This window comes from Calypte anna, chromosome 12 (assembly GCF_003957555.1).
Source record: "Calypte anna isolate BGI_N300 chromosome 12, bCalAnn1_v1.p, whole genome shotgun sequence".
In the NCBI taxonomy this organism is placed as follows: Eukaryota; Metazoa; Chordata; class Aves; order Apodiformes; family Trochilidae; genus Calypte; species Calypte anna.
Genome location: NC_044258.1, coordinates 15,078,518 through 15,100,465, shown reverse-complemented (window position 1 = coordinate 15,100,465; position 21,948 = coordinate 15,078,518). Strand labels below are relative to the sequence as shown.

Sequence of the window (21,948 nt, the reverse complement as noted above, 5' to 3'; positions counted from 1 at the left end):
TGACACTCCTTAGTGATGAAATTAGTGAATTCATCACTCCTTAGTGATGAAATTAAATTAGCAATGAGACATAACTTTATTTTACTTACTATCTATAAATTAGCAAGATGTTTATAATTTGAGCATTTGTCTCTGTCCCTTTCAATACAGGCATTCTATTATTGCATGGTAGTTTTTATTGAGAAACAACATGAAAAAGTTTAAATCATTTTTAAAGTACTTGCCACTTTTCCTTAACTTTCTGAAGATAGCGAGAGATTGGAAATCTTTTACAGAACTCATGAACTAGTTTTCCTGTGATTAGTTAAATATTTTCCCAGTGATTAAATATTGATCTTTAGCAGAAAAAAAATCCAAACAAAACTACCTGGTGTGCTTCTATCATAATTACTTGAAAAAGTGATTGTTCATTCAAGGAGGCTTTTTATAAAGACACAAGGGACACTAAATTAGAAAGTTCTTAATGTTCTTCCAAGTTTTTCACTTTGCTTTGCATTCAAAGTTGGGCTGTAAGTAATTAATACAATTTTCTGAGATCTATTGAAAAATTGCCATTGAATTAAATGGTTGCTGAGCAGCTCATCTCAGCTGTATCCATCAGCTTCAGAGAGACCCCAGATCTGCCCCCACTGCCCTGGCTTCTGTGTCTGGTGGTCATCCTTTGGTTTTATAACATGGTCAGTTCTCTGCTGAGTACATTGATTGTTTGAGGCTGAGCTACTTACTTTTTTTTTTCCCATTTCTGGAGAGTGGTCAGAAGTATTGGATCTAAATATTTCATGTGGCTCAACACTGCTTAGTTGGCTTTCCAAGGAGGACAACAGCTGAAGTTTCACCAAATGCTGTTTTCCTCTGGGAGTATTTCCTGGTGGCTAATTCTGAATACATTTTGGTCCATTCACAGCCCAGCTTTTCAGCTCATATCCTGCATCCTGCAGGTGTTTTTAAGCCACTCTGTTAACAATGTGCGTTCATCAGGTAGTTGACAGATGTTACCAGGTTTTGGGTGCTTTTCTGTGAGGTTTTTTTGTTTGTGTGTTTTTTGTGGGGCTTTTGTTTTTTGGGTTTTTTTGTGTGTTTATTTTGTGGTTTTTTTTGTTGGGGGTTTTTTTTTTGTTTGTTTTTGGGTGTGTTTTTTATGCTTATACTTCAGTGAGCCAGGGAATGGCTGCACTTCTGGGAATCTGACTAAAGCAGGGGTGATACAGGCCTCTCTTTTCAAATGCAGTCAGACAGAATGTTTTTCAATCCTGAAATCCTCTTGTTCTCCTAACTATGCTTGTTGGCACCACTAGGTGAGCATTGCTATACACACACTGCTGTTGGGTTTGTTTGGCATTTTGCTCCTTTCCTCAGAGGAGCTTCATGCTTGGCCATCATTCCTACCTGTCACATATAGGGTTTCCTAATTTCTTGCTCTCTTTTCATCTCCAGCCACATCAACCGGAAGACACAATATGAAAACCCAGTTCTTGAAGCGAAGAGGAAGAAACAGCTTGAGCAACAGCAACAGCCACCAGAAGGTTGGGAACACCAAGGGAATGGTGGTTGGAGTTTTCCTGAGGGAACAGGCCCTCCATCCCCTTGCCAGCACCACGCCAATGTGGTTGTCCTGCCTCCTGTCACCTCAGGGTTTAAAGGGAAAAAATGTCATGAACAGGAAGGGTTGTGTATGCCCTTCGCTTAAGATCCAGCAAAAAAGAAAATCAAATATATAAACACTTAAACAGAGTAGCTTTCACCCGTTTAATAATTGGTTAATAATTAGAGTTGGGTTTTTTTAATGCTCTTTATTTCTAGAAGGTTTCTCAGCTTCTCAGTTAAAACACTTCTGCTCACTGTAGCAGGTGGTGTTCCAGCCTGCACTGGGACTCACAGGGTGAGGAGTGGGCATCTACATGTGGACTAAGGAAAACTCTCTGAATGGGAGACTTTAGCCCAAGATCTTTGATTGTTATCAATCTCTAACATCTGAAGTAATTTAAAAGCATTTTTAAATACCTTTTAGTTTTTTCCTTCTCCCTGCCCCCCCCCCTTTTTTTTTTTTTATTTTATTCTTTAAATGCAGCCCAACTGCAGTGAGGGGCCTGTGGTTTTTGGGTTTGTTTTGGTACCTTTGTAGTTTTCACACAGTTATTTTGCAACACTTACTATGCAAGGGGGACATTTAAAATTTTACATCTTAAAACCACTTTGATGCAAATCAAGCCCCAGGTCTGAGTGTCAGACAGGGTGTCCCAGCAGATGCACAGTGCAGTTGACCTGAACATAGAAAATCCTCCACCCTTGTTTTTTGAACATCCTCTTCATTTTACTCTCTCTTTCTGTGACTTTGTTTTCTCTCTTTCCATGCTTCTCATGTCACCTCTGCTTGAACCCCACACTCCCACTGGGTGTAGGTGCAGGAGCTCACAGTGCTGTTGTGAAACAAGTAACCTTTCCCTCTCTGTCCTCTCTAGAATGGACAGAGGAGAGTCCATCCCTCCCACCACCCACTGCTCCAAACCATGTTTCAAACAACCAGGAGGCAGTTCGGGAAGCACCAGTGCAAGGTAACAACCTTGTTAAATAAGTTGTAAAATTACAACTATTCATTTTTTTCTCCTGAGAATTAAATTTCCTTAGCCAGGAACAAAGAGAGTATCTCCATGACTTGGCACACACTGGGACAGCTGCCTGTTTAGCTGAATTCCCATAGATTTTGAGCCTAGTTGTTTGGAGACCATGTTTGTTGCCAAATACAAGAGGTGAATGAAATCACCTGCAATAAAAAAAAGGATTGTGACTATTCTCTGTTTAGTGTTCCAAGTCATTAAAAAGGCATGGTGAGAACATCTGTTACCACTTCAGTGGATTTAACAGCAACTGCAGTGGATGCAAGTGCAAGGAGAAGACCTATAGTCTACAGGGCTATATGGATATGCAAGTATTAAACTTTTACACCTTCTGAACTCTACTGAGTTCAGAATGTGGTTCCTATAATTAAGATCTAGTGCAGAGTTTTCTTGTTGTTCTCATAGGTCAACATTCCCTCACAAAAAGCAGCACAAAATCTTAGTATCTTGTGGTTAAGACACAGACATGTTAACATGGTCATGCTATAATTTGAGAACCAAAGCAAGTATCACTCTATTTGGGTGATACTTGGGCAGGCAGAGGTTCAAGACAAAATATTTGAAGAGCCCTGGAAGCTGGTCAGACTGTTTGGGAGCTGTGATGTGCATAGGCACATGCATTGTCAGCACTGTCTGGCAGCACCTTGGTTTTGGAGAGCTTGGGTACAGAGAGAGCTTCTGTGATACCTGAGCAGCCAGGTTTGGGTATTGCCATGCATGGGTTTGCCTTGCAGCTTCATAATTTTTCTTTTCTGTGTGCTGTGAATATTGGAAGTAGGGGAGGATGTAGGAGCTGGGGACAACAACAGAATAGGGAGATTCTCTGCTATTTACAGAGTTACCAGGTATTCATGCTGAATGTGACTTCCTGTAGTAACAGAGGACAAGGATGCAGAAATGCTTTGGCCACATGGTAGGGGCAAATTACATCATGCTTCTGAAAAATCTTGAGTTGATCTTCCTCTGGGAAGCTCTGCATGAGGAGGGAATGATAATAGATCCAAATACTGCAGAGCCACGTTGCAGTTGGACATGTGTACAAGTACTTTAGGCTCTCACAGCCTAATTCTTTGGTCTCCATGACCTGTGTATAGCCAACTGCTCACCAACCAGTTGTTGTCTTAAGTAACTAACCAGACAGGACATGAATAATTTCCAAATTTGCAGTGTGAGATGAAACATTGCCAGATTGGGTTGCCAGCAAGGGCAGAGAGTTCCACTTGTACCTGTTGCAACACAAGTGCTCTCTGGTTACAAGTGGTAGTAAGCAGCCTTCATCTTTGGCTACCTCTAAATTGCATGGCTAGGGAATGGCATTGCCCTGGTCTGCAGGAACCAGAGACTGCAGAAGGTGAGAGAGAGGGGGAATCAGGCTGGAGCACCTCATCCTGACATATCTGTGAGCAGGGGAATTCTCCTGTGCTCTGCAGGTCAGCTGTGGTCCCTGGAGGTGAGAGGGATAAGGATGCTGCTGCTGTTCTGTCTGCATTTCCTGCCAGAAAGAGCCAGGGAGTGTTCTCTGCTGCACAGGGCAGTACACCAGCCCTTCCAAAACAGACATGCAAAAATTACCATTATCCAGAGCCCACAGCACATTCCTGAGAGGTATTAGAGTAATCCAGACTTGCAGCAAGGAAAAACATGAGAGGTCTGGGGCTGGTACCCTGACTACCAGGGTGATGCATCTCATCAGAGTACCCCAAAAGCTGCTGTTCTTCCTTGCATGGTAGACATCTGGGAATGTCACCTATGCCTTTTTCACTGTCAGGCTGAAGGAAAGGCTTCCCAGGCACCTGTGCATGGCAGTTCACAGGACCTGTGATGTGGGGGATGGCTTTAGAAGCCTTACTTGGCTCTACCCACTTCCAACTGCCAGCCACAACATTTTTCAGTAGCATTAGAGGAGCACATTAGCCGCTCAGCTCCACTCTTGGTGACATGTCCTGGTACCTGCTGATGACTTCTCCCTGTCATTCTTTCCTTTCTCAGTGCTGCTCCTTCTTCTCCCCATTTGTTGCAGCAGTTTCTGCCTTCTCCATCCTCTCTCCTTGTGCCTGGAGGTTTCCTCCTCTCCCACAGATGGCACTGCTGGTGGGGACATGGGCACAAGGACCCCTCCAGCCCCTGGCACTGCTTTCCCAGCTGGAGTTTTGTAGATATACTTATTTAAAATGTGATCCCCTCCCAGATGATGTGGTGGGACACAGCCTGTGGTTTTGCTGTCCTGTTACTACAGAGCAAGTTCAGCCTGTATTTGTAGGCAGACACCAGCAAGCTGGGCTTGTTCTGCTTGTCTTTTGAACCAGAAATCAATGTGGGACCAAGCCCCACTGCTCGTTGTCTCTCAGCCCTGTTTGTTACCTGAGGTGTTGGGTTGCACTTTGATAATCTGGGCTTCTTATCAGCTTGGGGGCTGAGCAGAGCATCTGCCCCCAGTGTGCAGGATTGCTGTGTTCCTGTGCTCCCCTTCAAAGGCAGAAGACTGCAAGTCCTCTCACTGCCCCCTCATGAATAATCTTCAAGGATACCTTTTTTTTTTTTTCCCCAGTCAAAGGCTCGCAAGTCTCAAATCCCCTCACTCTCCCCCGAGATCTCCTTTCTAAACAGAGGCCTACGGCAATACTGACGAAATTTTTGAAAGTACAGGAGCTGTGCTGGCTGTGATACCCACTGCTGATCCTGGAGCTGTCACCAGAGGGCTTAGTGACACAGTCTTTTCGCCTCCAAGCATAAAAAACCAATCAAAAGTGCAAAGGTGTTTAGTGTGAAGTACAGCCTCTGTGATTCCCTTTTTGAGTCTGGGCAACATCCTTTGCAAGGGCACACTTTTATCTTTGGAGCACCTTGTTCCCTCTTAACTGTGTTCCCAGAGAGCATCAACAACCCTCCAGAACAGCCACTCAGCTCCCAGGCTGCTCTTTGATCCCTGCCTGACAACAGCAGCGTTTCATCCACCACAGGCACGATGCAGAAAGGAAAGAGGAAAAGACTTGAAACAGAGTCTGAAGAGCAGTATCAAACTCCTCCACTTTCTCAGTGGAGGAGGTCCCAGGGTGGCAGTGATGGTGGGGCAGGGAGGGTTCTGCTAAAGGGTTACAGGGTGTCTTGTTCCCAAGTTGCTGCTTGCTGGGTGGGTTGGGAAAAAGCCCAGTGTTAAAAAACATAATGACATTCCTTTCTGCAGACACCTTCTATAGGAGGCATTTGTAATTCCCCTGTTCTGGCTTTCCAGGGTTGGATGTCACCACTTCAGGACAGAGATAGGACCTATCTAAGTCAGCATTGCCAGCTTTAATATATTTCATTCCTTGAAGCATCCATGGTTTTCCCCTTTGTAGCCTTGGGGCTTTGGTGTGCACAACCTCTCCTAACAAAGAGGTACAGGTGCCTAACACCAGACACCAGGGGTTTTACTCTTTTTACTACATGATTGGGTGCAGGGAGACTGAGTAGTGTGTGATGAGGTGAGAGGATGCTGGAATGAAGTTCAGTCCTGTCCCAGCACGCTGCTGTGTTTGGCCATGTACTTGTTAGAGTGGGGAGGAGCAGAGGAAAAGCAGATCAAAGGCCCTTGCCTGCCTGTTTATAGATTTTCCTAACTTCCTACACAGGAAAACCTTTTTTTACACGAAACCCTTCTGAGTTGAAAGGGAAGTTCATCCACACCAAGCTAAGGAAAAGCAGCAGAGGTTTTGGCTTCACTGTCGTTGGAGGGGATGAACCGGATGAATTTCTGCAAATCAAAAGTTTGGTGCTTGACGGCCCTGCAGCACTGGATGGCAAAATGGAAACAGGTACAAATGCTTTAAGTGAAAATCACCACAACCACTTTGGTTTATGGCTTTACAGCTGGTTTTATATGCAGTCCATTAAGAACTTGAGTCCTCATCCCTTTTTTGGGGAAAGGCATTCAGCTTTCCCATCAACAAGCAGGGAAGTGAGATACATTGGGGAATATCTTCAAGATCCTATAGCAAGGCAGTTCACATGCTGGAAAATCACTTTAGGTCTCAAAATATTCATCTGGGGCTCTGCCAGCTCCTTACTCTGACCTGCAGAGAGGAGCCTGCAGTTATAGGGTCCTGCCTCATGCTGTGTGTTACTGCTCCTCATGGTTGCAAGGGCTGAGGTATTTTTGTGGGACTGCATCACTGTGCTTGTTTGTGTCTGCCATGCCACTCACTTCCTCTCCAAAGCTACTCCCAAGGAATGAACAAAGGAGTTGGCTGACTTGCATTTCACACTGTGGAGACACCAAGGGACAATTTGTTTTGCCAGAATTTAGGCTGAGCATGGGGAAATCCTGTGAGGATTCACCTGAGGTCACAGTTCCTCACTTGCAAGTGGAGCATCACAACGTTAAAAATCCCTGTGTTGCAGCCCCAGTGTTAAAAAAATTATCATAACTTAATTAATACTTAGATTTCAGGACAAAATGTGTCTGAGACATGACACATGGCACTGTATTGGAGCAATTGGTATTTGAGAGCTTTTTGTTATAGCTCTTATGTGCTCTCAGTTTTGTTTCTATCATATGGCAGTGCAGTGCAGTGGGTAAGAGTGAGAGCCAGGCTTGGAAATAACTGTTAAATGGGCCATATACCATAATGTGTATTTATTATTTTTTTGCATGAGCCAATTCCATTTTCACATTTATGTACCTAAGGCTTTATGCAGTGAATCCATGATGTGCAGAGAGTTCTTGCTTGCCTAAGTGTCCTTTCTCTGGCAAAGGTACTTAAACATTGCTCTTTACTTCTGAGTGATTATTGTGGACACTGCAGCTCTAGGCCTCACCTTCCTGGGGTGCCCCAAAACGTGTGTGTTTGGTATATTTGTCTTTGTCCTCTGCAGGGGATGTGATAGTCAGCGTGAACGATACCTGTGTGCTGGGGCACACTCATGCTCAAGTTGTGAAAATCTTCCAGTCCATCCCCATCGGTGCCAGCGTCGACCTCGAACTGTGCCGAGGTTACCCCCTGCCCTTCGATCCTGATGATCCCAACACCAGCCTGGTTACATCCGTGGCAATTTTGGACAAGGAACCAATCATTGTGAATGGGCAGGAAAATTACGACTCCCCGGCGAGCCACAGCAGTAAAACAGGGAAAGTAAACGGCACAAAGGAAGCGAGACCCAGCAGCCCGGCTGAGGTCTCCTCCAACGGACCCCATGGTTACCCCAATGACACAGTCTCGTTGGCATCTTCAATAGCAACACAACCTGAACTCATAACTGTGCATATAGTGAAAGGGCCTATGGGCTTTGGGTTTACTATAGCAGACAGTCCCGGTGGGGGTGGCCAAAGAGTGAAACAAATCGTGGACAGCCCGCGGTGCCGCGGCTTGAAGGAAGGTGATCTTATAGTTGAAGTCAACAAGAAGAATGTGCAGAGCCTCACTCACAACCAGGTGGTGGATATGCTGATTGAATGTCCGAAGGGAAGTGAAGTCACGTTGCTTGTGCAGCGAGGAGGTGAGTCTGCAAAACTCTTCTTCTTGAAATTTCAAAAATTAAAAAAAAAAACCTGCTCTCCTAAGTTTCTCTGTAGAAATGGTTGGTGTCCTGAGGTGTAGGAACTGCCCCAGGTTGGAAGTGGTCAGATCATGGGGGATGAGTTAGAATTTGTTATTGTTTGATGCTGCACTGGGGAGAAAGTGCAGGTAGTGCCCATGTGCACGTGCACTACTCTTCTGGTAGTGCTCAAAGGAGTGGTGTGGATACTCATATGGGTACACCTTTACCTACATAGCAAACCCTCATCTCATGCTTGTAAAATAGCACGTGGACATTTCTTGAGCTGTTTAAGGAGATGCAGGAGGCTGGCAATACATCTGGTAATTTGCAGTGTTCAAAATCAGCTATCCAAAGACTTCACCAGGGAGAAGTTGCACCTGGGAGTGGAGGAGAGAATTTAAAGTTCTCCACATTGTAAGCAACTGAAACGTTACTTCTGGACATGTTTATTTGCTCTGCAATGGGGAGCTGAGCTCATTTTTGGTTGTATTGCTGAGGGGCCACCAGCAGATACTGAAATGACCCTACAGACATCATGTCTGTAACCCATGGGGAAGCAGAGCTGGGAGGTAACTGGACAACGGCATCAGTCCATCCACAGGAACACCTTCCCTGCCCATCCTAAGTGTGAAGTAATCTAAGTTAGCCCACCCCACCTCATGTAGAACAGTTTTAGTCTGTGGGTTAAAATTACTGAAAGAGTTAGTGTCAAACTCACAGAATCTGTGTCAGCTGTGGAGTACAAAGTCAAGAGCAGAGGGGTCATCTCTTGACTAAATGCAGCCCCCCGCCAGCTCTGGGAGGAGTGTGTGAGATCAAAGCACTTTTCTGATGCCTTTTTGAAGTGTTTTGATTGTTTTAAGTTAGCAACAAAAGCCAGTTTATTTTAGTGGGGGACAAACTACTTTCTGAATTTACATCACTTGTTTGTTGCTTTTAAAGACTTATTTCAATAATTTGAGGATGTTGAGTCTGTAATTAATTGCAGCTCTGGAGAAAGCACTGCTTTTCTTATGCTCCTTCCTTTCCAAGTGCTTATTGTGTTTTGCATTTTGATAGTGAATTCAAAAAGTACAGAACAGAATATGCTAAGAATTCTCTAATTTTCAAAGTGTGAGTTCCTTAAAGACTTTCAGTACTAGAGAGGTTTAAAAAATGCACTGCATTTTCATGATTAATATATGTGTTATTTTGGGGAATATATGGCTGGAAGAAAAATAGCAGCTATTATTAATTCTGCTGGAGAGCTCATATATACCTGGTAACACCATACATTAATTATATGAATTGTGGCTGATGTTTAATAATCCTCCGTATGCCTTGAAGGCATAATGAAAATATTTGATGAGGAAATAAAAGCATAGTTTAGTTTTAATAAGATAGTAAATAGTTTCCTAGTAATCATGCTGAATATCTAATTTTTTTTTACTTCATGGAGATACTAACCACATGTTGAGCACTTGCTGTCACCTTCCTAGATAGATGCTGTATCAGACTCCTTGAATTCCCTCTCTTCTTCAAGGTCCTGACATTTCCATGCACATCACAGCACAGAGCACTTGAAGTTCTAAATTTCACACTCTCTGGGTACGGGACTTAAAAACTGTGGTGGCCCTGGACCCAAGGTTAATCACTGAAACATGTTTTTCTTCACATCCAGAAGAAGGCTGGACCAAAAGGCACACAAGGTGTGGCCCAGAAGCCAGGCAGAATTCAGGCACTGATAGTAGTAGCCTCAGCAGCAAAACCAGCCAGGTTTGTTTAAAGCTTGTAAAATGGAGCTGGCAAAAATGCACCTGGGACTCAGTGCTGCTGCACTTTGGTTCTGTCTCCTGTAACTTTACCTCGTGTTAACCCTGCCAAGTCTTTTATCACAAGTACTGTCCCCAGACAAAGTTCCACTGGTTTGATCCGATTACAGAAATGTATTTGGCTCCGGCGTCTGATAAGCTCCTTCAGGGCTCCTGAAACAGTTCTTTAGCTTCACTGACACTTGTCTTTTCCTCCTTCTCCCTCTGGTGTCCAGTGAAGAAAATGCTCAGAAGCTGTCAGGCATCCTTGTCTTAGCCCAACGTTTGCATTCAGTCAGGCTTTGCATGGAGCATCCCTGTAACAGGAAAGCTGATGTTCAGAGCTGTCGAAAGGATTTGTCAGGAGTGATTACTAATCAGGCAGAAAAATATCAGAAAGAGATGTGTGAAATACAGGAAAAGCTCTGCCTGCTCCAAGCTGCTGGTGCACTCCCAATGACAAGGTTTAGTTGTTAAAATGCAAACCCAGCCTGTAAAATATTTCCTGTATTAGAGCTTAATTGTATTATTGCTGTTTTCCTGGGTAAAACTTGCTGAGCATGTCTTGACTTCAACACTTGAGGGTTTCAGGAAGGATGAACTCCAAGTGGAGGCAGGGTGCAGAGTTCTTAATTGTGCTTGTACAGGGAACAAGAGTGGAAAAGCTTCTTACTTAGCAAAATTAAGGGATTATAGTATTATAGAACGGTTTGGGATAGGAGGCATCTTAAAGATCATCTAGTTCCAACACCCCTGCCATGAGCAGGGACTCCTCCCACTAGACCAGGTTGCTCCAAGCTCCATCTGTCCTGTCCTTGAACACTTCCAGGGATGGGGCATTCAGCTTCTCTGGGCAACCTGTGCCAGTGTCTCAGCACCCTCACAGGAAAGAGTTTCTTCATAATATAAAGAGGACAAAACTATTAGGTAGGAGAGACAGGAGGTACTTAAACTGAAAAGAGATCTTGGCCAAAGAACAACTGGGTGTTTTTTGTCCATGAATAACTTAAGCGATAGATTAGAAAAAAGCATCAACCAGTTAGAGCCTATAAGTCAAACTGGAGGAGGCATAAAGCCTTGGCTTTTTGGACATGGAGCTCAGCCAGTTTGAAGGGGATATTACATGGTGCCTGTGACAACAGAGGGGACAATAACCCAGCAGGTCCATTCAGGAGCTGGGTACCTGGAAGTAAAACAGCACCACGGGTTACCAAATGCAGAATTCAGCATGTGTTTTTGTCCCTGCATGGCACAACACAATTACATATTTCCATTATTTAAAAAAAAAATACTGTTAATAAGACCACTAAAGGCACAACTTTGTTTTGAAAGGTTCTTTTAATCCTGAACCTACCAAGTACATAAAGTACTTTTTTTGTCCAAAAACAAAAAATAAAAAAAAAAAATGCCACAACCAAAAAACAAAGAAGGAAATAATATGTGCCACTTTAAATCCATTTGTCATTGAAGCCTTGTCTATGCAGAGTAATTGACTGAAATAAGCAGTTCTCAAATACCTTTTCCATTCTGCACAGATTCTATTCACAATAAAAGAAATATTTTGTCAGAAAAATTTCCCTGCTTCCCAAGTGACTTTTATCCCGTGGAGCTGTGTCTATGCTGGGACACGCAGGGGGCTGTTTCAGGAGAAGTTATTCTACAAAACCACTGTGCTTTTTGTGTGGGGAGGGTCACCAAGATCTAACACATCTTTCAGTGAGAACATTTTCTGTGTCTTATTGATGTATTTTTTTAATCGCCTCAGATAAAAGAGGATTATTTGTTTCCTTTTTTCCTCCTTTTTTCTTAGGTCAAACTTCAGCTCATCCAAAAATATTGAGATTGGGTTTTGTTCAGGTAATAGATTTAAGCTGAGCAGTTTCCATGCAGGGTTGAATGGACAGTTTCCCTGCAAAGCTTTCAAAGTTAGTGCTTACCAGCATCTTTATTCACTGAAAGGTAGAAAATAGCATAAACCTTGAGCCTGATAGATGTAATCCCCTCTGAGTTGTGTTCCCACTTTGCTCCAGATCAAAGTGAAAGCACACAGGTGCAATGTCACTCACATGTCATCTGCAAATCAGTGGAGTTTCTCGTAGCTTTCCCTCCTGCCAGATTCACATCAAATTAGGGAATGGAAATCAGTGTTTTGGGAAGCACATGATACCTGCTGGAGTTTCAAGACTAAATATATTTTGTGGGAAGAACCTGTGTAATATCTGTATGTCTGAGTGCCCATTAGTGTCCACCTGAGTGGTTACCTCCATTTAAAAGTACAGTCTGTAGTAAATTCCCCATTCATGGTTCTGTGGAATGGAAGGTGTTTGAGGAGAGGCTTGTGCCAGTAGTGCTGATCATTTGGTCCTTGATCAGTGGTCTTACGAAGGTCCTCGTGGTACCTATGACTACAACAAGATTTGCAGCAATAGCATAAAATTCCAGAGCTCTAAAGCAACAAACCTATTAAGTCTCCTTAAGCACATGGGCTCTCTCTTGCTCTTCAGGTGATGTTCTTGGTGAGTGAAGGTAATAAACTTCCACTGCTTTCCACAGAGAGTAGTTAACTGAAAATGCTGAAAATGTCTGCTAAAGTCAACTGCTCTGGATTTGAAGACTCCTTCTGTAGCCTAAAATGGAAGGATGTTTTTTTTTCTTTCCTATTTATCTTGTGTCCATAAAACATCACATAGTAATATAGAGAAGAAAACCTTCACAGTGCCTGCTGCAGCTTCAAGCTCCCCCCCTAGCCAGGGTAGAGAATTACAGGATCCTTTAGACACAGTGGGAAGACTTTACAAACAATATATCATAATGACTTAAAATTGCAAGCACATTATAGCAGTATGATTGAAATCAGGCTGCTCTTTTAGATCTAGAGTGTGAAAATACTCAGGCATAAGTGAGCAGTGGCATTGAGCATTAAAAACCTCAGGTGAGTGAAATCTGTTACTGCTGCTGGCTTTAGGGGACATCTCCTCACTATTCCTTTCTGCCCCACCAGGAACACCTATCAGTCTGAATCTTAGAAGGAAAAATATTGCCTCTCTAATTGTTTATCAAGCTCCTCTAGCTGCATTGAAATAAAATTTTGTCTTCCTGTCCTTACCAGAAGTGCTGGAAATGAATCATTTAATGGTGAGAGCCCAGCAACTAAAGGCAATGTCTCACAGTGTTGGAATTAGAGCTCCTTTTCAGTTGCTATCCCTAATGATGTAAAACTGTGGTAATTACGGCTGCAATCAGCTATTCAGTGCAGACTTGAACTCTTTGAACAAGCCACTCACTTCTGTTTGCCCTTTAGGCCTGCAGTGAAGAGTGAGTTGAAAGTCGTGGCACTTAAGCTTCGAGCTGCCAGAAAATTTCTGACTGTCTTAGCAGGTGATGAATAGGAGAAAAAGTGAGTTCGAACTGCATTTAGGACAGAGATCACAACCTGGGAATCATCTGACTGTTACCACAGAGAGTGTTCTCCTGTGCCAAAGCTTCTGGAAAGGGAAGAAAAGTTCACCATTTCCAGCAATGTCTTCAGTTCCTAGTACAGAGGGAGCAGGGCATTATACTGAGGGCTTTGTCCTGGGTTTGGATCCTTTAGGGAACTCCCCAAGCCCCATCTCACTGAGACAGAGCTGCTGGAACAGGGCATCGTGCATGCCACATCCTGGCAACTTCTTCCCTCACCTAGAGCAGGAGCAGGTCTAATTCCTCATCTGGTCTCTACATATTTTGAAAATGCCATTTCAAATCAGTGTTTTTTTCCTTGCCTTGTCTCCTTTCAACCACCACCACCTACCAAAGCTCCCAATACCTTCTACTCAGGTGTCTCCCATCAAACCTGTTTGTACAATCTCTCAGCAATTTGTCACTCAGTATAGGTTATTTTGAGATGTATGCTGAAAAACACCTGAATCAAGTAATACAATCCAGAAATAAAAGGTGGGGGGATGTTTTTAATATCTCATAGGCACCCCTCACTGGTTACTAAGTTATGTTTAAAAAATCAGAATCATAGTATGCTTAAAGAAATGTATGTTTATGTGTAATGCCAAAATTTATTGTTTGAGTTCATTACTTTGTATTCCAAGGTTATTACCTTGTAATTCCAGAGTTATGAATTTCCTGATTAAATAGAGAATCTCATTTGGCATTTAAAAATGGGTTTTCAATTGTTTCCTCTAGTTTATTTTTGTTGCTATTTGCTTAAAAGAGATTTGCCTGGTAAGAAGGGAATCATATTAGTAAAGTTTGTAAGTTGTTCTGCAAACTGCATTAGAAGTTTGATGAAATGTTTTTTAAATGTTTTACAATATGACTTTTCCATTTTGTGAAAAATAAGCAATCCTAGTAGAAAGACCTTAAAGACTGTGACTTATATGCAGGGAAGAAGTAGATCTGGGGGATTCTTTAGTTGGAGTAGCTATGTCTTTTTTTCCAAACCACCAAGTCACCCTTTGTTATTCTCTTCTCTCAGTTAAGTGAAATTACAGTCTAACAAGGCCAAAAAAAGCTGATGAGACTTTAAAGCAAGTTTGTTGTCACATTTACTGTTCTTTTATAGCTTTATACTGATTAGGGATGAGTAAATCAAGGAGCAGATATAAAAATCAGTTGAAGTCAGGAAAAGATGAAATAAAGGAAATGTTACATGTGTTTATATTTTTAATAAGTCTGAAGTTCATACCCCTTATTAGAATTGCTTATGTGCATGTATTTCAATCCCCTGTGCAAGTTAATTTTCTTCTAAACAGCTCTGGAGTCTTAGATAGGCCTTTTTGGGGCAAGGCTGTGTATTGTTATGCATCACCATCCACTGATCACTGGTAACTGGTTTTCCAAAGCAAACTAACAGGAACTCATTTTCCCTTTGTGATAAAAATAAGCCAAACTTAACATTTAAAATCAGGTCGTCTTATAAATAATGTAATATTTTAGGATTATGCAGTGTTTTTTGCCTTCAAAGTGTTTTCCAGGTGTTAATCTTAGTGACATTAGCTGTTTGGTTTTGATGATATAAATGTGCAACTCTGCTCACCAAAAATACGAAGGGGGAAATTTTGGTGCTACTGAAGTCCATGGCAAGGCTCCCATTAGACTCCAGGAGGCAGCAGGGTTTCACCAAGGTTTTGAATGCCTACAAATGCCTGCAGCCACAAAAGGTAATTGTTGGTAGCTTGTTCAGACATCAAATAGTGTAATGTGCATTACTAATGTTCATAGAAATAGTGCATTGGTGGGAACTAATTAATTAGTATTACCAGCTTGTGCTGGAGTTTCTTAATGCAAGGCATCCAGATGAAAGAGTAAGCAACGCATTTAAATATCAACCTCACAGAGCCCAGGAGTTTAAAAAAACCTGTATTAAGCTCCCAAAATTCCAAATATAAAACCACCACATCCAAAGTTGTTCTGTCTGTATTCTAAGCCTCCAGTATTCATGCCTTTGTTAAGCCCTGGGAGGTTAAGAAACTCCAAACAAAGCACATTGTCACACAAGAACCTGCTTCCAAGCCCACCAGCTTCGTTATATTACAGTGCTAATAATACTCGATTTATGATAATAGAGGAGAATCAGCATTGCTGGTATGTGGGCATTTTAATTGCCTGCAGAATTTCCAGCTCTTGCTGGGGTGATGGATGCAAAGTGCTGACACTGATCTGTTAGGTGTCTGAGGCACAAGTGTGTTGGTTGCCCTCATCTCCCCTTCATTAACTCCATTTGCACTCCTCTTCCTCTTCCCTTCATTAACTCCTCTTCCAGAAATGAGCAAGCAAATGAATAGATTCCTGTGAAATCTGCTTTTTGGGTCAGCATTAGTTTTGCATCAATTGCCCTGCATTTTTGTGTCAGTGTGGCCTGTCTCTAGTAAAGCTTATGTCCCCCAGATATATGTGTCATGTAAGCTTTGGGGTTGCTTGAAAGGGTAAAATAGAACTGTTGCTGATTCATTGCTTGGCTTTTTGTGTTACACATTTTGCATGAATTTTAAGGGCTGTGGTGATTTCCTAAAGTTTTGAGCTATTTCATCAAGTGTGCTTTAAGGCCAGGATGAAACCTGTACTTCAGTTATTAAAAAGGTGAACAACTAACTTATATTGACCAAAAAAAAATAATTACATAATTTCAGCTTTGTGCAACCTTGTATGCTGACCACACGCTAGTGGTGACATGGACATTATGCAGGTGGCTGCCTTTCTGTGGCAGGGAGCCTAGATCTGCTTTAAAAATCAATAAGAAAACTGAAGTATTTGCTTAATGCTGGATGAAAAAACCATCAGATCTTCCCATCAGGATGTTTTGTTGCACAAACCACCTTATCTTGCAGAAAGCAATAGGCTCTTAGATAAACACAAAACAGGAGGTTGCTTAACAAATGAAAAATGAGTGCTCCAGAATTCTTACTAAAGTTTGTTCTTCTATTTTTTTTTTTCTCCCTAGCTTGAGGTTTTTAAAATTGGGATTTCTTTTCCCCTTCTGTTCTGATTTGGTTTTGGTGTTAAATGCTGAAGTGGTATTAATGAGGCATCTCAACCCCACGGAGTGTTGTTTGATATCAAATACGATGTGATCTAACACCAGGTGGCACAGCAGAGCCTAATGCTATGCATTAGATAAGGCAGATTTGGCTAGAGATGTGCCTCCTGCATCTTCATTGGGATTTGCACAGCAGGAAAAGGAGCAAACTTGGAGCTGTGTAGCAAGGAGGGGTTTATTCCACCTATTTTTTTTCTCCTGCCCTTGCATACCACCTGTGTGGCATTTTGGTGTGCATGTGCTTGTAAATAATGAGTTTTTATCAGCTGTGTTGCAGGTAGGTGCAGTGGCTGCTGCCCTGATTTGGCATTATATTAAGCAGTCCTAACAGGATTAATGATGTATCGGGAATCCAAGAAAGGTCTTTATTTAGTACTGTAATTAAATACATTTGGAGAGTCATTAAAAGCAATAGAAGGCGGGCAAAACTGAAGAAGAAGAATGGCTTTGTAATGAGCTAGTCAATGTTTTTGTTCTGAGATGGATTGTTTTTAAATACATATCCTCATTTCTCCAAGTCCCTCTGTTCTGAATTTTATTTTTTTCCCATTCTGCATTGGGATTTTATGTTTATTCATTTTCATATTAATTTTTTTCTTGGTCAGGTGAACTCATTTTTGTGATGGTGATAGCAATTAGGACTAGAAGACCCACAATGTACCTTGAGTTGGACTTGAAACCTGGCAGGACTTAGTAGACCAGACAGATATGGTGGAGGAGGCCAAGCTTTGAGGAGGTGAAATAGCAAAAGATGTTTTCTCCTCTACTGGTGTCCTCTTTCTTGAACTTGGAGTGGCCTTCAGGTGCTGCTGACTAAGGAGGCTGGGATGGGTCAGGGTCCCATGTCTGGGGCACATGAAGGTAATAGTGGGGATCTGGCAGGTGAATATCAGTCCCCAGAAGGTTTGATCCTTAAGGGTTAGTTTCTGAGATGTACAGTTACATACTTGGAAGTGTAGTGATACACTAACTTATTTTTTTTAATATAAAACTGTATTAAATCAAGTCATATTTTGTGAAAACATCTGCAAATGCATTGTTCTCTAGAAAAGATTTTCTGCCTCCGTGTGCCACGTGTGCACGTGCACTCCCCCAGGGCTGAATCTGGCTCAGCATTCTATAAATAATAGCTTATTATTATAGGGGATGTTATTTATTAACAGTAACATCAAACCCTGGTTGTGGGCATCCCCTTAGTGCAGACTGCTCTCCAAATCTGAAATATGAGCCTGCCATAAGCCACGCGGATTTAAGTGTGTGGATTTACACCTTGTAACAGTGCTCTGAGAAGTCTGAAGACAAACAACCTCGCTGAGCAGGATAAATACAGATGTGAAATAGCAAAATATGGTTTCTCCTCTACTGGTGTCCTCTCTCTTGAACTTGAAGTGGCCTTCAGGTGCTGCTGCTTTCAGTACCCCCAAGCCATGCCAAGGGACAGGCCAGCTGGACAGCTGCAGCATCCTCAGAAAATGGTGAGATGTGCTCTAGAAATAAAGCTTGCAAGTCATGGATTTTGTGGGCTTGTGGAAAAGGTGAGGTGCCTTCCTGCATATCCCCACAGGAACACCTCTGTATATGAAAAATAATATACATAATGCATGTGTATACACGCACAAACATATCCATGGAAAAAGAACATGGGTTTTTGTAATTACTTTCCAGTCCTGGTGTTTACCTTCTCAGATTCATTAGGTTTCAGAAAATTAATGTTTATATACATATTTGGTTAAATATTTATAGAGGTTTTCATCTAAGTATATGACTCCCAACATCTCGTGCTTTAGGAAAAGCTCCTCATTTAGTGAACTTCGAAATAAAAATATAAGCAGTACTGACATGCTTTCAACCATAGGCTAGACAGGTAATTGTCACACTAATCCTCAGTCTCTATATTATCTTACTGTCTTTACATTCCCATATGTATCTCACTGCAGAGTTAAATCTATATCTTTTGTAGTAATTAAAACATTTTATTAGCATATACTTTACCTATCACTTCTAGAGTCAGTTCTAGTATAACTGACTCTTCAGTTATGAGGAATTCTTTAGCATCCTGACCAAGAATGAGTAATTGAGGCTACAACAATTTAACACCTTTAAAGCATTTAGAACTGAAATTCTTATTAATGGCAATAATATACTGTCCCTCATTATGGTTTTTGCCAGTGCCAGTGGGTCAATAATGCCCAAGGTGGTCTCTTGACATCTCTTTCTTAGCATTAGCATTGAAGGTAACATTAGAAATGTGGCATTTTTCATATTAGTTGATAGTTACCAAACTTGATGTATGGCAGGGCTGTATTCCTGCAGTGTAAATTACTCTCTCACTTAAAGGTGGTATTGCATAGCTAATTGTTTTTGCTAGTGCAATGGCACTCTTGTTATGCAAATCACGATGACAAGCAGAAAAGTTGGGCAGGGACAAGGTAGAGGGGTTTTCTTGATGATGCTTCTTATGCCTCTGTGCAGTTTTAAGTCTCTTGCTGCAAATTATTCTGATATGTTTTCTTATTCTTTCTCCAGTCTGGGAAAAGATGAAATTCCATCTATATTTTAGGAGTATTTCTCCTTTATTAGAAATTCTTTGGCAACAGATTACAGAAAATCAAGGAGATTGCTTTGTCACCACCAACCTCCCCTCTTCCCCAGCAGCACTAGTGCCCATTAGCATTAATTATTTAGAGTTTCTTGTTTTGCACACAGAAAGCAGTGATCAATGTGAAATGCCAGGTATATGGCTGTGTACCCTCTGACTCCAGTACTTTACCCCTCCTTTGGGGGCAAAGCCTTTGGTTTTCATGCAGCTCAGTGTAAGCAGCACTGTTTAGAAACCTCGTTGTCTTTTATATTTTTCTGAGACAGCAGCATTTTCTCTGTAGATGCCAACCTGGTGACACACTCTGAAATAGTTCTTTTCTTGTCTTTTTATTAATCTCCTACTAATTTTCAAGATGTTGTGCATTCTGAGCTGTATATCATGTAATGGCAAAAATGAATGGGTCACCTTTTCACCTAGGTTCACAGAATCACACAATGTTAAGGGTTGGAAAGGACCTCAAAAGATCATTGAGTCCAACCCCACTGCCAGGGCAGGGTCACTTCTAGCAGGTCACACAGGAATGAGTCCAGGTGGGGTTTGAATCTCTCCAGAGAAGGAGACTCCACAACCTCCCTGGGCAGCCTGTGCCAATGCCCTGTCACCCTCACAGTGAAAAAGCTTTTCCTTATTTTTATATGTTCACCTGTGGCTTTTTTTGCTGTTGGATATGGATGATCAGCTGGGTGTTGTGATTGGAAATGTTAAGCAGTTGTCAGAAGTGAAGATCTACACACATTTTTTATTTCCTTTTGTGTGTAAAATCAACCCAAATCTGGAAAATGTTGAATTAGAAAGAACAGCAATTGGGGCTACTCCAGAATTTTGTCCATGGGTTCTTCCCTGAAACCATTATAGGTAGGGTTAAGGTACTTTTAATGTCCTTGTTCCTAAAGTGTTCTTCTAAGCTCTGCACAAGACTGGAGAATTAACACAAACCAAATAAGGTGAAATAAACTGATTTTTGGCCTTCTTGCATGGATTGCATCATTCACAACGTAGTACAGTGTCACACAACAGACATACCCCTCCTGATGGGTAATGGCATTAAGAGTGCTGAAGTCATGGTACAGAACTTGCTTAATGATTTGCATGTTTTCCCCTATGTTACAAAACGTAGTTGAGCAGATGGATGCAGCCAGCTGTACACAGAGCTTTAGGGAGTACTGGGGAGAAAAGAGAAAGGTTTTTGTTAAGATAAATGTAATAATCTCTGTGATAATTAGTTTAATTTAGATGCCTGCATCTGACTCATTTTTGACTAACCTTGTATGAAGCCTTTCTTGCCTTGCTGATGAGTCTGTGAATTTGGTTTGATTACAAGCCCTTTTTTTGTGTTTGTGGATTGCTCACTGATCACTGATATTTTTCATTAAGCAGTTGCTTTATTACATTGTTATTTAGAGGGGACTAATTTGTGTTTTCTAATTAATTTAATTCAAGACACATTGAGTAAGTAGCTACAATGAACCTATTCAAGGGGCTTTAGGTCATACTGACATTGTTTATCAGATGTGATAATTTATTTTAAAACACTGTTAACTCTGTGATGACAACAGCCCTGCATGGTCACATCACTCTTCCACCACCCCTAATCTGCACCTCTAAACTGCCTCTCAAAATTAGGAGATGCATTTCAAGTACTACTGAGAGCTGTCCATAGACATTAAGGCCCAGGGGAATGTTTATGGTGTTAATATCAGCTTTTACTGTTTCAGTATGGGGTTTGAGGGCAGAGCAGCAGGGATGTGAATGGCATGATTTCAACCACTAAAAAATGGAGTTACACCAAAGAGATACAAACTGTCCATACGTAAGTCCATACTTGGTCCATTCACCTCTGAAAAAATAGCCGTGAGGCTTCAGGAGAGAACAGGGCACCTGGAAGGATGAGCATTCCAAGCAAGGCATGGAATGAGCAGCAGCCTTGGCCAAGGATGGGCCACAGGTAATGTAATGAGGTGGTGGATGTAGTAATTCATAGTTGTCACCTTACCAAAATCATAGGCAGAAGCTTTTCAGTAAATCTCAGCATTTTCTTGCTAGTGATGCTCTCAGCATTTGGGGGTTATTCAAGCACTTTGTGTTCATTGCTGTTAAATCCTGGATCCATTCCATCATCTGAGCATGAAAACTACACATTATACCTATCATTTGCTCATTTGGCCTGCTGCCTCAGGAAGTGAGGTTTTAAAATGAGGTCCTCGTTAGATGAATAAGTAATGTTTGTAAGGAAAATGTGAAGGCAGACTATTCCCCTGACTAGAAGCCTGTCCCATGAAAAATACCATTTGCTAACATGTTATGCAGTCCATTATTTTGGTTAGAAGTTAGTTACTGCTTGTTCTGGTGCAAAGTCTGGCACAGAGCAGTGACACTGTAAGATTGATAAGTCTCTGAACTCACCAAACAATGGCCTTGTATGTGTTTTCCATTATTTTCATCCATATTCCACCTATTTTGGGTTGGAACAGCCAAAACTGATGACTTTGAAGGAATGGTTTGTTCAGCAGTTCATACTTAGTCAATTTTAACATTTAATGCTTGTGATGCAACAAACTGAATTTTGGTACAATTTGAACCAACAGCCCAGCTGCATCTTGGCTTTATTTTTTGTGGGGAACATTTGAATGACTGTAATCCCTTTTCTAGAGCATTTTGGTCTGTTAGGAGTGCATGCATCCATGGGGATCAGTTCTACCTATTGATTTAATAGGAAGGAGCATCTCTTGGAAAGGGAGAGTAAACATGTGTGCATGCATGTGGAAAGAGAGAGAGAGGGAGACTGTGTGTTTATCTTTGTAATAAATGTTGCCTGTTAAAAATGTGATTTGCTGTGAACATTATTAGTGCTTTCCTCTTTAAATGTATTATACAAACACAAGCACCATCAGCAAA

General features: G+C 41.7%; 1 protein-coding gene across 18 annotated transcripts in view; it reads left to right on the top strand.

Moving 5' to 3' along the window:
• MAGI1 (membrane associated guanylate kinase, WW and PDZ domain containing 1) overlaps window positions 1-21,948 on the top strand; it is a 331,771-nt gene that overhangs the window by 269,349 nt on the left and 40,474 nt on the right. For 12 of the 18 annotated variants that reach the window (XM_030458156.1, XM_030458154.1, XM_030458153.1 and 9 more), the window contains 4 exons: window positions 1,435-1,523; window positions 2,460-2,552; window positions 6,227-6,409; window positions 7,470-8,090. In XM_030458156.1, the coding sequence (XP_030314016.1) occupies window positions 1,435-1,523; window positions 2,460-2,552; window positions 6,227-6,409; window positions 7,470-8,090 (986 nt within the window). The remainder of the gene's footprint in view (window positions 1-1,434; window positions 1,524-2,459; window positions 2,553-6,226; window positions 6,410-7,469; window positions 8,091-21,948) is intronic. The other 6 variants (XM_030458150.1, XM_030458149.1, XM_030458151.1 and 3 more) reach the window with 1 other exon arrangement.